The 14,196-nt window shown below is 39.4% G+C and overlaps 2 protein-coding genes and 1 long non-coding RNA gene across 7 annotated transcripts in view; 2 read left to right on the top strand and 1 right to left on the bottom strand.

Annotated features, from left to right (window-relative positions):
- Syt7 (Synaptotagmin 7) overlaps window positions 1–14,196 on the bottom strand; it is a 313,595-nt gene that overhangs the window by 144,200 nt on the left and 155,199 nt on the right. The window lies entirely within an intron of this gene.
- On the top strand, window positions 2,472–3,198 carry LOC138128482 (uncharacterized). Its single transcript, XR_011158702.1, has 3 exons — window positions 2,472–2,617; window positions 2,674–2,853; window positions 2,916–3,198. It is a non-coding gene; the product is annotated as an uncharacterized lncRNA (long non-coding RNA).
- Window positions 5,804–10,707, top strand: Grip128 (gamma-tubulin complex component 5). 3 transcript variants are annotated; one of them, XM_069044637.1, is made up of 11 exons: window positions 5,807–6,009; window positions 6,061–6,873; window positions 6,921–7,113; window positions 7,163–7,466; window positions 7,514–7,701; window positions 7,750–7,993; window positions 8,043–8,259; window positions 8,307–8,604; window positions 10,123–10,406; window positions 10,456–10,612; window positions 10,675–10,707. In XM_069044637.1, the coding sequence occupies exons 1-10, from the start codon at window positions 5,938–5,940 to the stop codon at window positions 10,606–10,608; spliced, it is 2,766 nt and encodes a 921-aa protein (XP_068900738.1). In that variant the 5' UTR covers window positions 5,807–5,937; the 3' UTR covers window positions 10,609–10,612; window positions 10,675–10,707. The 3 variants fall into 3 exon arrangements, with proteins under 3 accessions (XP_068900739.1, XP_068900738.1, XP_068900737.1); XM_069044636.1 differs by having other exon boundaries at window positions 10,456–10,707; XM_069044638.1 differs by lacking the exons at window positions 10,456–10,612; window positions 10,675–10,707 and having other exon boundaries at window positions 5,804–6,009; window positions 8,307–8,665; window positions 10,123–10,259.

Here is a 14,196-nt window from a genome sequence, read left to right as displayed (position 1 = left end):
AGAAATGACAATTAAAAATCAAATTGATCTTCTTCCGGGCTCTAAATCTTTGAATGCGACGCTACTGGCTTCTAAGAACTAGGAGAAATAGAAGAAGAACGTGATATCGAAAAGTGTCAAGTTGTGGGCAACTTAGAAGCACGATTCGGCCAAAGTGAAAAGTAAAGTGAAGAAACTGTAATTGAAGAAGTGGAGTATCAAATCCAGTTCGAATAATAAGTCGTGGATATAAGAAGAAAATGTAACGATGACAATGTGCTTTGTTTTAGAGCACAAAGCTTCAACGCAACGGAATTCTGGCAACTCTTCTAAGCCGAAGTGTTCTTCAATGTGTCCTTCAAGGTCACATTCTTCTTCTCAGTTATTCTTCCAACTACACAAGCCGAAGAAGTCACATTCGAAGCGGAGAAGAATCGAGCGAATAAGGGTAATAAAATGTGTGGACCCCCGTCCATTTCAATAATGTTTCGATTTGTATTCAAATTTCGATTAAAATTGGCCAATAACGGATGGAACAGGAAATTTGTAAATAGAGCGAACGCGCCATGAGTGTTACACTAATCCCTTTGTTCCTTAATTGAGCGATAAATTTAATTGAGACGCCCTAAATTTACCCCTTGATTGGTAATCTTTGAAGCAGTTAATTGAGTTCTGTTATGGGACGTCTTTCATAATGCGAAATAATCTAGACGCTGATGATAATTGATAAGAAAGTGGAAGCGGAAAGGTGACGCCTGTCGTAGCTACATTGATGCGTCGATAAATGACAGAAGTGACGTCACAATTAACTGGACCAAAATACGCTGAAACAACAAATTCGAACTAAGACGTGATGATAGAATCAAATGTATACGCGACAACCTGTATAATGGATAAGTGAGAAAAAAATCTAGGTTATAACGGATGGACAAAAGTTAGGTTATCTTCGAGTTTAATTTGCTTAAAATTACAAACGTCAAAAATGCGTATTACCGGACAAATTTAGGCGGAAGTGTCGCCTATTTGAACCACATTTATTACACAAAACACTCGCTAATGGCATTTTAATTTTACAACGGGTATATTAATGCAAAACACAACAAACACAACATTGTCACCAACAGGAAATTAGTTTTGTTGTTGGCATTAACTGTGACAGCTACTGTCATTTTTGGAAGTCACTGCTTTTGACGTCAGATAATTTTTTTAAAATTTATGTGTATTGTTTACGTAGAAGCCAAACCATGTCAAGATAGAGGGCTAAATGGCTAACAATAAAAAGAAGAAAAGTGGTACTTAGGTCTGCGAATGAAGGGAAGAAGAATGAAATGGAATAAATAATTGTTAATAAGAATGTTAAAAAAGAACCGAAATAAAATTAGCCTCAATGTTAGTCTTTGTTTCATTATTTCAACATAAAATTCAGCTCCATTGTCCTTGTAATGTAAATTTTCTTTTTGTTCCATATTTTACACTATTGTCTCTCTCTAATGATCTGTCCCCTCTTCACCACTAAAACCCTACTGAAACCCATATAATGGGACCCACACCAGCACAACATCACTCCTAGCAGCGATATGAGGCTTAAACCAATATATTTTTTCCTGTTTTTGGTAGTTCTAGCATTCGTAAGTACAATTAAGAATTAGGTAATCAATTTTGAGGACCTCTAACCAATATATTTCTTCCTGTTTTTGGTAGTTCGTAAGTATAGATGAATGGCAATTAAGGAATAATCAATCTTGAGGACCTTTATATCTTTTTATATCTTCGAATGTGACGCTGCTCGTGCTAAGAATAAGAAGGAAAAAAAAGAACAAGAAGGTAAAGCGGAAAAGCGCCAAGTTGCGACAACAACCCCGTAAGGACAAATCGGCAAAAACGAAGAGTAAAGTGAAGAAATCGCAACAAAAAAAGAATACCACCAAGGAGTGCAGGACCTATGTGGCATGGAATGCCACCTGCTAAAAGTTTTCGCATCCCCACATCGGTGGAACGAGTCATGGGCGGATGAAGGTTTTGATTTTGAACCAGATTTCAATGTCACGGACTCTTAAGAAGTGGTCTAAGCTTCTAAGTAGTGGGAATTAGTGTACTAAAGCCAAGCAACGAAAATAAAAAAGATCTTCATTTATATTTTGTCCTTTTTCTACACTTTCTCTTCTAATCCAATCATGTATAATTATGATCTAATTTAATTTTTAAACAATTAAGAAAAGAACTGGAAATAACAGCAAAAAACGAGAAAAAAAACATTTAATTGGGGTATCATTATTGATATTTATTTTTTTTTCTTTTTTATTTCCATTGCCCAAGATCAATCTTCTATGAATTTTTTTTTATAGAAAAAAGTCACCATTAATTTACCTACCATTAGTGTTGTGGCTACCACACACTTGAATCACAACCATCGGAACCATGTTACGATTAGGTACTTTGGTACTGACAGTACTAGTTTTGTGGGTGGCTCAAATAAATTCCACAAACTTAAATCAACAAATTTCGAGTAAGTTTTTCAAAAACTCCTATTCCAATAAAAAAAAATCGCTTATAGAGGGAGTGGTGCGACGAACTTCTCCAGGTTGTTGGTGGGGTTGGATGGGTTGGGGGAATTCTCCAACTACCACTGCTCGACCAGGTAAATAAATAGCTATCCTTATGATTGATAACACAAAAAACACTTTCTTTTGACAGTTGTGACAACTACAGAAGACACCGATTACTATGATAATGGGGATGGAGATGGGGATGTGGATGGGGATGGGGATTACGATTATGATGACGAAGTGCAACGGTTGAGAAGGCGCAGGGTTGGTAGACTCCGGAACAGAACAGTAAAAAGAAGAAGAAAGAGTCGCAAAAGTTCTCGCAAATGTAACTATTTACTGCATTTCTTCGTTTTTTTTTCTTCATTATCATTTATTCTTTTTTTGTAGTACCTAAAGCTACAGTTGAAGAAATTAAAGACATGCAACGCTTAACCAAAAAGCGAACTAATAATAATGTGAATAAAGAAAAGAGGAAGATCAAAAGGAAAAACGTAGCTCGAAGAAAGCCTCAATAAAAAATTAAATTTCTGGTTGTATTTTTTTGAATTTGAAATAAATTGAATTATTAATTGTCAAGTTATACCAATTTCTTCATTGCTTCATTTTGTGTTGTCATTGTTATTGAAATGAGACAAAGAAAATCTTTACATAAGATAACGCTGGGTCTGTCAATTATCTTCATTTCAGCCGTTCGTCTGTTTGTTGTAAATGGAAAAATAAATAAAGAAAGAAATCAAGCTGCAACACTGGAAGCTTCTTCAAAAGAAGAAAACAAGGAGCAAAATTGTTTAGGTTTTCAATCTATTTTTCGTTCTTGTTAATTCCTCTTTATTATTTTTTAATGAGGTGCTAATACTATGTCATCATCATTAAAAAAGATTATATAAATAATAGAAAATGAACGATAATAACCTATAAAACGAACTGGATCACGGTGTGTTATTTAATGTAATAGAAGATGAAACTCAAACCAATCTATTTCTTCTTGTTCATCGTCGTTCTATCTTTGGTAAGATCTTGAATTGTCAACGAACACGAATACAGATCTAGATTTGTAGATTTTGGAATGCGAAGCGGCTGCCAAGAAAGGTAAAAGGAATAAAAAGGTGAAAGGAAAAAGAAATGGAAAATCGCATTTGAAGCAAAAAACGAACAAGAAATCGGCAAAAGTGCTACAAAAGAAGAAACATGGTGAAAATGTGAGACCAAAGAAGAAATCTCTGGGGCCAAAGGACCACACATTCCGTGGAACTCCTCGCACATTAATTGATTTTAAGGACGCTTGGAATGAAACCGTGGTGGTACAACTACCTCCTCAAGAAGAGAACAAACTGGACACAACAATACCATGAATAATTGATTGGTAGAGAACCTAGCCAGCTTTTGGCTTTGACAAATTTACAGTTTCCTAAGTTACCAACAATTTGTAATTTTCTGAAATTAAAAACCCATCAATCTAGATTACACTAACTGCAATTTATTCGTTTACGATTGTCGACACCTATATAAACCCCCATCCAGCTCCCATAACCATAATCAACCATGACTGTCAAACTCCTGTCACTCTTTGTCATTGTGACAGTAGTCACCATGTGTCAAGTAAGTATCTTGGTACTTTTTAGCTGTTCGCACAAAAATGGATGTTTGCAGTCGAGCCTGTATAACGACGGGAACCCCTACTTGCGTTCTCTGCCTGCCCCTGCCCCCATGGCTTCCCCTCCGCCCGAAGAAGATGACTCTTTCGACATCTACCTCTCCTACCCCAAAGATGTCACCAACATAGACAAGATGTATCTGAAATGCGAGTGGTACGAACTCGAGGATGCACACGTAGCTGTCGCCCTCTCAGATGACACACCGACGGCTCTTTAATTACATCTATCTATCTATCTATCTATCAGTTCTATCACGTGGTTCAATAAACTGAAATTCTATAGCATATTGTAATTTCGTTTAATATCCTTAGATTAGTGTAAGATTAAAAAAAACAAGCTTGACAAAGGAGTGTTACGACTTGGGAATTAGGGGTTGTAAAATTGGGGGCCTTAATTGGTAAACACTTAAGTTTATGGGGTTGAGATTGGACTTGGGGGCGGCCATTTTATGGGAGGGTTTTATTAAGTGGAAATGAGAGAAGGTGAAGATGTCGACGGGAAGGACTTAACAGACGGGTTGCATAAGTGTATAATGGAATTTAAGTGTACTTAACCTATAAAATAAAAATATACCTATTGATAAATAAAGTACCTACTTTACTAAATTGTTTTTTTTTTTCAAATATGAAATAGGTACATAAAGTTTTAGCTAATGAATGACCATTTCTTTAGATTTATTTGAAATATGAAAAGATAGACTAAGAGAATTTTCAGGCCAATTATTAATGTGACAAGCTTAAAATGCACCACGAATGGCTTCAGCAAAAACAACTTATTACGTGAGCTGTGTGCAATTATATGCAAATTTATATCACATTAGTCCAACCTAAATTGCTTTCTTTAGATGGTATCTTCTTTAAGATACGAATGCAATTAATTTAATTAATTCTGTCATTAATGGCGGCGTCATTCGACGAATTTATTTTTGGATAGACACCGCATGAAGTCCAGACATATTTTTATTACTTATTGAAAAATGTATCAAACGATTATCTTCACATTAGGGATTGTGAACTCTTTATGCGATTAAATTTGTCATGTTATTTCCATAAAAAGAATAATAATGGCTAGAAAATGTGTGACTTTTTGTTATAACAATGCTCGAGTTAATCAGCGACTGGTAAATGAGCCGTGATGTCCACTTAAACGTCAATTTATAACGCATCAAGCAGTTTAGTATTTTTGATATAAATAAGAGTTATTCGTAGTACGAAACAAACGTCAAAATGTATTTAAAAGTGTTGGCGCTGTTCCTGGTGGCGACATCATTCTGTCTTTGCGACGTAATTGCATAATTTATTTTTATAAAATTCTAGAATATTGTGTTTTAGTTTCCCGCGTCACAAATATTTTACAGCCCGCCGTCCCCCAGTGACATGGATTCTGACCCAAAATTCGAAAATGACAACTCATTCGATGTCTATCTCGAATACCCAGAAAACCCAGCAAATATAACCAACATGTACTTGAGTTGTGAATGGATGGAAATAGAAGATAATATGGTCGATGAAAAGCGCGCAATGTTGTAATTTTCATGTCGATTAAAATTTATAAATATGTCGAGCAGTGTAGAATACACCTTGTGTTGACTGGTGTAGCTAAATAATCAATAAACTGTCAACGCTTGCGTAGAAATGACAATTCCTCCCGTTTGACTCAGTCGATAATTTGAAAGTGCGTTTAAGTTAAATTCGTTTAAAACCACAATTTAAAACATCAACCCATCAAAAATCCACCTCCGTGAGTGAGTAACAATGGCCAACCCCATCAGCGACGAGATCCTGACCGGTGTCAGAGAGCTAATCGAAAAAATAACCCACTACGAGGTAATCTAACCTCACTTTTTTCGTTTTTTTTTTTATCAACTCTAGCCGTAGGTGGGTACTAACGAGTTCAACAGTCTCCAAAAATGCGTAATCACGACTTTAAAAAAGTCGGACACGATGTACTTTCTAAACACCAAAGATATAAAGCGAGCTGTGTGGAGCATGGCTGAGAAATTCATGTTCCACGGCTTCTTCAAGCACGCTGACTACTTGAAACACATCCACGACAAATACATCGACAAGAACTTGTCAGATTCGGACCTCACCCCGCGCCTAAACGTTGTCAAGTTTTTGTTGTGCATGTCAGAACACCCCACTACGTACTTCTGGAAAGACCCTGACAAGTTCGAGTTCATTAAAAAATGTGAACAGGAGGAGACCGTGGTTGATTGGGGGGCGTATCTAAATGAGGGAATCGAGCGCTGGTCGCCTGTCAAGGACGACAGCTACCAAGAATCGTCAGAATCTAGCGACGAGGCCGACGCTTGTAACAGTCTACCTGATGGTGACTCAACCACCCGTACTGTCATCACCGAAACTCGAAAAGTCGAGGTGTACGACTTTAGGGCCTCGAGAGCCGAGCTGGTCGACACGGTACAGAACGGCTGGTTTAACGGTGAAGGGGGCTGCATGGAGCCGCCCAGTGAGTGGTTCGACGCGAACGTCGGGATATTGTGGGAGCAACATTTGCGCCGCCTGACTGGCGACTTGATACAGATGGCCCCGATCACCGTCATTTCCGAGTACAAAGTGATGCGCGAGGTGTTGTGGCAGCTGTGGGGACCCCACGATTCCACCATCTTCCAACTGTCAGGCGATGAGTTGGTTCCAAAAACAAATGTCACCATATCTAGCGTGTGTTCGGTGAGTTTTAGGTTGGCAACAACTTCGAATTTGACAGCTGCTTTCAGATGACCTTCGAACAATTTCTCAAAGTTTTCGTCCCCTACATCAAGATTTTGGAGGACTTTCGACATTTCTATCGAGCCCTGGAGGAACCCAGCGTTTCAGAAACATACAAAAGCTACGCCTCGGCCGTGCAAAAAATCACGAGGCGCGTTTTTGCCGACTTGGTAGAAGTCGAGTCGCAGATTAGGGAGCAAAGTGGGCCCCAACACATTTTTTTGGACACACTTTAACGCTCTGTTGGTAGATAGCACCATGACTTTGTTGAAACTGGCGGCACAGCTCGAACAAATATTTGCCCCGGTAGGAATTTTGAAAAAAATACACCAAGAAGTGATTGTTAACAATTTTCGCGGCAGTACTCCCCTGAATTGCGCTTTGTCGTTGTTGACGAGGCTCAGGGGGAGTTTGCAGTTCTCTCTCAACAAGATGGAGCAAGATATTCGCTTGACTTTGTACTTGGAGAGTTTGTACTATTACTTAACAATGGTGAACGCATGGCTGGTCAAAAATGAACTGATTAATTACACCGACGAGTTTGTTATAATAAAGTGAGTAACAAACGTGTTGCGACACCACTTTTGATTATGATTTTTAGTAAAAATGAGAAATCGTCACAACTGCCTCAAAATTACGAGATGAATTTTGTTTTGCGCGACGGTATCGACGAATACTATGAGAAAGATTGCGTCGTAAAAATATTCTGCGATCAGGTCTTGCAAATCGGGCGTAACATTCATTTGTTGCGCTTGTTGGGCAAGTTTGATGTGTTCACCAAAGGCTCAGGTGAGTCTCACTCCTCGAGTGTCTCACTCTCACATCAACCGTTTCCAGAAACGATCCATCAAGAGTTCACGAGAAGAATCCTGGAAGAACTGGCAAACTACTACAATTGCGAATTACCCGAGACCGCTCCCCTCACTCCCAAATTGCAACAAGTCAAGTCAAGTTTTGACATCAATCAAATGGGGGACTGGACAGACTTCGTCGACTTGTCTGACGGATTCCTCACCAAAGCTTTCGACGATTTTTATTTGGAGAAAGATGAGACTGCGCAAGAGACACCGCTCTACAACAAGTTTGTTTTGTGTTGTGTCGCCTAAAAAATCTAAAATTTCGATTTTCAGAGTTGGCAACATCACAACAGATCTCTTTGCGATGCAAGAACTACCCGAGAAGGTTCTCGGCCAGATCCTGAAGGACAGATTCACGATATCGGGTCTGATGGTGAAAAACCTCTTGATTGAGAACTACAGTCTGGACAAACAGTTTGAATTCCTCAATCACATTTTCCTCTTCTGGGACGACTTGATTTTTCCCTTTTACTGCCGCTTTTTTGAAAAAGTGAGATTTTACACGGTCGCAGTCCAAATTGACGTCTCAATTTCTAGATGTACGTACCCAACAGCAATTGGGGTAACAGCGTGTGGCTCACATCACACCTCCAAGACATCATAATGGATCTGTACCCCAATTTTTACGAAGACTGTACTGTGCAGGTCAAAGATCATTGGAAGCAATGCCGCGACTCGTTGGAAGCGTGCTCTCTGGTCAGTCTCCAGTACAAGATCAGGTGGCCCCTCAACATCGTCATCACAGAGGAACACATCGCGGTGTACAAAGAGTTGTTCCAGTTCATTTTGACGGTTAAGTGGGCGTTGTACACGATAAACCACTTGTCCTTCACAGGTAGTGTGATGATGTTTCAAAGTAGGAGGTCGGATCGTGATTGGTCACTGACGAAGCGGTGGTAATTAGACGCTTTGAAGTTTTGTCTCGGGGGACTTCCCGGGAATTCTACTCATGCGGAGTTGAGTCCCTTGTGGAAGTCGCAAACTTTGTCGAAGTTACGCTCGAGGGCTGCGCCATTCCGCGATGCGGTAATTGAACGTTTTGCGCGAAAATTTCATTAGGGACCGTTTTTGCGGACAGGAATTTCGAAAAGGGGAAATTAGGCAAGACAATTACCGTCTTGCGGGCTTTCGGAAGTTGCTTACGCAAAAAATATTCAATTTATGCCAAGAATTTGAGGTTATGTGTTGGCAACAGTGTGACAATTATATTTCGAATCGATTTAATTTAAAGAAAAATTCGTCAATTTTCCGGTTGTGGCATGCAGAGTGACTAAAGATTAATTAAATCTATTGTAAAGATATTACTGTATGATCTAAGATTTCCAATGAAGTGAATTAGTTGAGGTGATCGTGAAATGTGAGGTTAGGTATGACCATGGCATGTCGGCGAGTAATATCAAGATCAAGAACTAATGGTGAAGTTGAGAAGGTTTTAATCGCAATAATTTGTCCCAATGTAAGATGCAACAAGACAAGAGATGTTTTTTTTTTTGGAATTAGAATATTTCATTCTTTCAAAATTAGAGATTCTATGTTATATTAATTATCACGGCTGTTTGTGTGATATTTGTTTAGAGGATTGTATTGGAGCGAGAAATGAACGTGGAGATGTGTGCCCCGGTTCTTCAAAAAATGACGGTTGGTAGCAGTGTGACAGTTGACATTCAAGATCCGATTAAATTAGACAAAAATGTACACCAATACATTTTTCGGCAGAAATGCCGGAAGGATGGTTTCACTGTAGTAAATTACTTGAAGTGTTCGTATTATCTCAGGTCAGCTCAGACAAAATGAGCTTTGAGGCTTGAATAATTTTTTTTTGCGGTTGGTAGTGCCCATTTACTGTCGAAAAATTTCATTAAAATTCGCGTAATGTGCGAGAATTTCCATTCAAACGATAAATCAGATTAGTTCTAACGTATTTCCGTTCTTTGATATTAAAAAATGACTAGGGACGTGACTTCCTGAGCGATAATCGTTATCCGGAGAAAAACAAAAACATAGCCTCACTTTTAGCATCAAAATTTGTTACTTTGGCCCTTGTTATGCAAGATTTCACATTTCAGAAAACGAAGACTAGAAGCGAGTCGAGCTTGAAGCCGTTTAAACAGCGAGCGGAAGTTTGTCGCAACTTTGTCGGAAATAAATTAATAACGAGCAGGATTATGAAGGATAATTCTGTAATACCTATCGCCACTCAGAGTCGCTTATTCACTACAAAGACGAGACAAACTTTTTTTATTAACGGCTAGTTCACCCCCTCCAAAACCCGGGTGGGTTTCAGCTTCCCTCCCACTAATTTCCTTTCGCCCGATGATCTCCGCGAACCACGGCTGAACAAAACGACTTTCAGATCTGGAACCGAAACCCAATCGGACCATGAAACGGCGGCCGCCCAAAGTGGCCATCAAGCGCCTCAAATGCCTCCGATTCAACCTTATCAACTCGCTCAACACCGTCCAGCACTACCTCTTCGGCTTCGTCCTGGCCAAATACCGCATCCAGTTCGAGCTAGATTTCGAGAGGTCGAACGATCTGAAGTCTCTGATGGCGTCGCACGAGGAGTTCATCAAGGCAATTGGCGCTTCGGTGGCGGAGGTCCGCGATAAGAAGCGCGACGGTCACGGTTTCGCAACGGTAAAGCGATGAAACTTGAGTGTTCGCCCTGAAACGGCAAATGTTTCAGCTGCTGAAGTGCGTCAAGATGTTGAAGGTCATGTGGAACGAACCGGAGCACGCCACCGCTGCCAATTTGGATGGCTGCCATAAGGTGTGGAAGGCGTCGTGGGGGGCGATCGACGCCACCGTCAATCCGGTCTACGTCTCCGTACAATATTAACTTAGTAAACTTGCAATACGTTAATAAAAAAATGAATTGTTAAAATTCAGTCACTGCTTTTTTTAGCTTGCCGTTGGAAATAAAACCCGAGTCATTGATTGGCGTAAATGTCATACTTGGCAATGTTTTCAGCTGCCAATTCGGATTAATCGCTTGAAGTGTCACTCCTGGGGGATCAGGTGTGACGAAACCGCTGCAGAATCGATTGACAGTTGGAATCATGTCCAATATGGCGGATTGTTTTTATTAGTCGTTTGATTTTATCGGTGGATGGATGTTATGTTTGATGTGCGACGGCGGAAAGGGAGGGTTACAATGGCGGATATATGGAGGTATGAAAGGGTAGGGTTTAGCAAACTGGGGTTAAACCTCGTCAATATAGCTAATGGATCAGAAACAATTACTCCGCAGAGTAATTGATTAAAATGCAAGAGAGAGCCGGTGAAGGAGAATTTGATTGCGACACGTCTGCGATTTCGTTCTCTAAAAGAAGATGCCAACGCATTGAATTCGAAAAATTCAACTTGGGTTTTAAGTTTCACGTCGTTTTTTTTCGGTTTCCAGCTGCCTGAATGCGGTGTCGCGATAGTAAGTTGTATGCTTTAACAAGATAGCGGAGGTCCTCACACCACACGATTGTGGTATGGAAGATAAACTGACGTGGTTGTGGTCACTACTGGAATGTGCTTAGAGTAAAGTTGTTACGCGAACAACAAGGCTTTTGTAAAAATTGTAATAAAATATGTTTATAACTTACAAGTCTTGATTTTTTACACATTTTATTCCCTTTCATTGTCAAATTTTTTAAATCTTATCAGGGGTAAAAACTGCAAACACCACTTATACTGTAATTTTGTGTTGCCACAATTTTGCCCAAAGAGAATTCAATAAAAACATTTTTTTTAGTCAACTGAAAACAAAGTTTCGATAATTTCTGATGAAAAAAAGGCTAAAAAAATGTTTGTGCAGCGTTTTATATGGTTTTTTAGCCACGGACGAAAAGTAGCTCTTTTTCGGACGCCGACCATGGCACCATCTGCTAGTCTGCTTAGTAAGTTAGCAACGAAACGGACAAAACCGATAATTTTTCCCGTCTCCATAAATTATGAGAATCAGTAATTTATTGAAAAATACATGCTATAAAAAATTGTCAGTAGGTAGATATAAAATAAATTTGTAATTTTTGCAATGATGTCTTTGGTTTGTAGTTCGTGCGGGCGCCTAAAAAATTTAATGTGCACGTCTGCCACAAAGTGGCTTGTCCTCGTTTGCAGCCTCGGCTGCGCCTCGGCTAGAAAACTCAGATTCGGACGAAAAATGCACTGTTTGGCCTTGATACACAAATAACTATTCCTTTTATGATTTCATTATTACTACATTATCTTTTTAATAAGGTTTTTTTTTGTTGATTTTATTTTAAATTTATGTCTATTAGAAAAGTGCAAAAACAGTAAAACACAAAGAAGTTATAGGAAGTAATCATTCTCGCTGACTGCCCCACTAAATCATAATTGAAAAATAATGGCATTTTAACAATTTTCGGTGAGTATATAACACCACACCAGCCAAAACTTCTCCAACAAACCAGGATGAAGTTCGTTCTTCTTTTAGCTTTGACTGTTGCGGCAGTCTGCATCCACGAGGTAAGTACCGAGATAGTCCATTTTGATTTTTTTAATTTTGGAAAATTGCGGAAAAGGCGACAGGAGCGAGATTCCAAAACCACAAGAGAACTGGCGATGGCGAGAAAGAGCAAGATGGGTTAGAAGGGAAGACTGAAAAACCCAAACCACATAAATTCCAAATGGGAACGATGCCTCCTTTTTCCAAGCGCGGCAAACACGGGAAGCACGGTCCTAAAAACCCCCACCAGAAGCCGCAGAAGGAAAGAAAACATAAGGAAAGCGAAAGCAGTGAAAGCAGCGAAAGCGACGAATAAGCTTGTTGATTGATTCATGATAATAATAAACGATTGGTGCAGCAGTAATACATGAGTTTGTTTTAAAAATATATACAGAGTGGTCACTGCTGCTTTGAATTTTTTGTTACACAATGGTTACGTACAAGGTGTCACTTATTAGTCGCGGTGTACTGGGCGCAGTAACAATTGAAGGAACAAAAGAACGAGTGATAAAGTAAGTATTTTTTAATCGTTGCGCTGTCGGTATAAACTTTACAAATTTTGATATTGAAACGAAAAATATACAGGCTGTTTGAAAATTGCTAGTACAAAAAAAACCTGGTAATTGGTGATGGTGAGTTGAAGTCATCGGCAAAAGAAAATTCTAATAAAAATCCTCTAGTTTTCGAGATAAAAATTACTAAAAATTGGGTTAAAATTGTTAGTGCACCACTGAGTTAAGGTATTTTAAAAAGACACTTCACGTTGTTAAGCAATAACGAAATAAAAAATTTGATGTTCTTAAACTGTCAATCTGTGGTTGCCAAGATCTTGCAAAAAAATATAAATTTTTCATATTGTTGTATAGTCCTTCATTATCACTACGATCATCACGCTTGGTTACCAAGGTTTAAAAAATATTGCCCCGCCTGAGGCGTAGAATATGCAGGAATAGGGTTACTTTATCCCTTTTGTTTTAAAAAATTAAAAATTGGTTTCTTGGATTTCAAAGGGCTTCCAGATGCCACAGGTTTTTTTTTGTACTAGCAATTTTCAAACACCCTGTATACAGAGTGATTACTGAGAGTTAGAACAACCTAACCATTTTTATACAGCAGGATTTTACAGAATTTGTGAAAAAAAAACAACAAAACTGATAACAGTGGCACCAAAGGCATCTCCGCTCCTTAAATATTAGTCTAAACATGGCAACAAAGCTTCAATAAACGATGCAGTTATTTGACACTTTTATGTTTTCGCCACTGTCATCTAGCCCCGCCCACCACGGATGCAGCTCCCAATAAAATCCTTCCCCTTGTCAGGAATTAAATCGTTTAATTCGCAAAGCAGGCCGTGCTTAATAACTGTCATTTTCGTTACGAGGGTCGCCACCCCCCCGATGCCTGTTTGTTCGGCAGTCACGTGACTATTTGCACCCCCCAACTCAGGTTGTGCCGTGGAACATGGCAAGGCCGCGCCAGGGCCGGAATCGATCAATTTCGCACACATTCAGAGCGCTAATTTAATTAAGGGTGCGGAGCAAAAATACCCGTCACGTGACATTGAAAGGGGCGGCTTTTGGGGTCAGGGCGTCTCGGGGGTGACACAGTGCTCTCGATTTGCAATTCGATTTGCGGTCGCGAAGGAGAAAAATCATTTTAATTTCGGCGAGGCTCGAAGTGGGTAAACACGTGCGGCGGCGGGGAGGCGACGCGACGGTGTTTCGTCATTTGGAAAGAAAGCGGCGGAATGTGAAGCATAAGATATGAAAATTCGTCAAGATGTTAGGGGATTACGTAAAAGGTAAGAGGAACTAGGGTGAATAAAGTGCACCCCATTTGGATCTTTTCGTATTATTGTGTATTACCCCTCGTATCTGTTCGTACAAAGGCGGCTCTTATGGCGGATGGAATATTTATTTCTCGGTGGAGTTTTGGTTGAGAATCGGGATCGTGCACTGGAAAATT

This window comes from Tenebrio molitor, chromosome 4 (assembly GCF_963966145.1).
Source record: "Tenebrio molitor chromosome 4, icTenMoli1.1, whole genome shotgun sequence".
Classification (NCBI taxonomy): Eukaryota; Metazoa; Arthropoda; class Insecta; order Coleoptera; family Tenebrionidae; genus Tenebrio; species Tenebrio molitor.
Note: the sequence above shows the minus strand (reverse complement) of the source record. Positions and strands in the feature narration are given on the sequence as shown.

Excerpts from the sequence above, each read along its gene's own strand:
- Grip128 (XM_069044637.1), top strand. The coding sequence starts at position 5,938 with ATGGCCAACCCCATCAGCGACGAGATCCTGACCGGTGTCAGAGAGCTA. Across the intron at positions 6,010-6,060 it reads AAAAAATAACCCACTACGAG|GTGGGTACTAACGAGTTCAA; the intron begins GTAATCTAACCT and ends CTCTAGCCGTAG. Across the intron at positions 6,874-6,920 it reads CCATATCTAGCGTGTGTTCG|ATGACCTTCGAACAATTTCT; the intron begins GTGAGTTTTAGG and ends AGCTGCTTTCAG.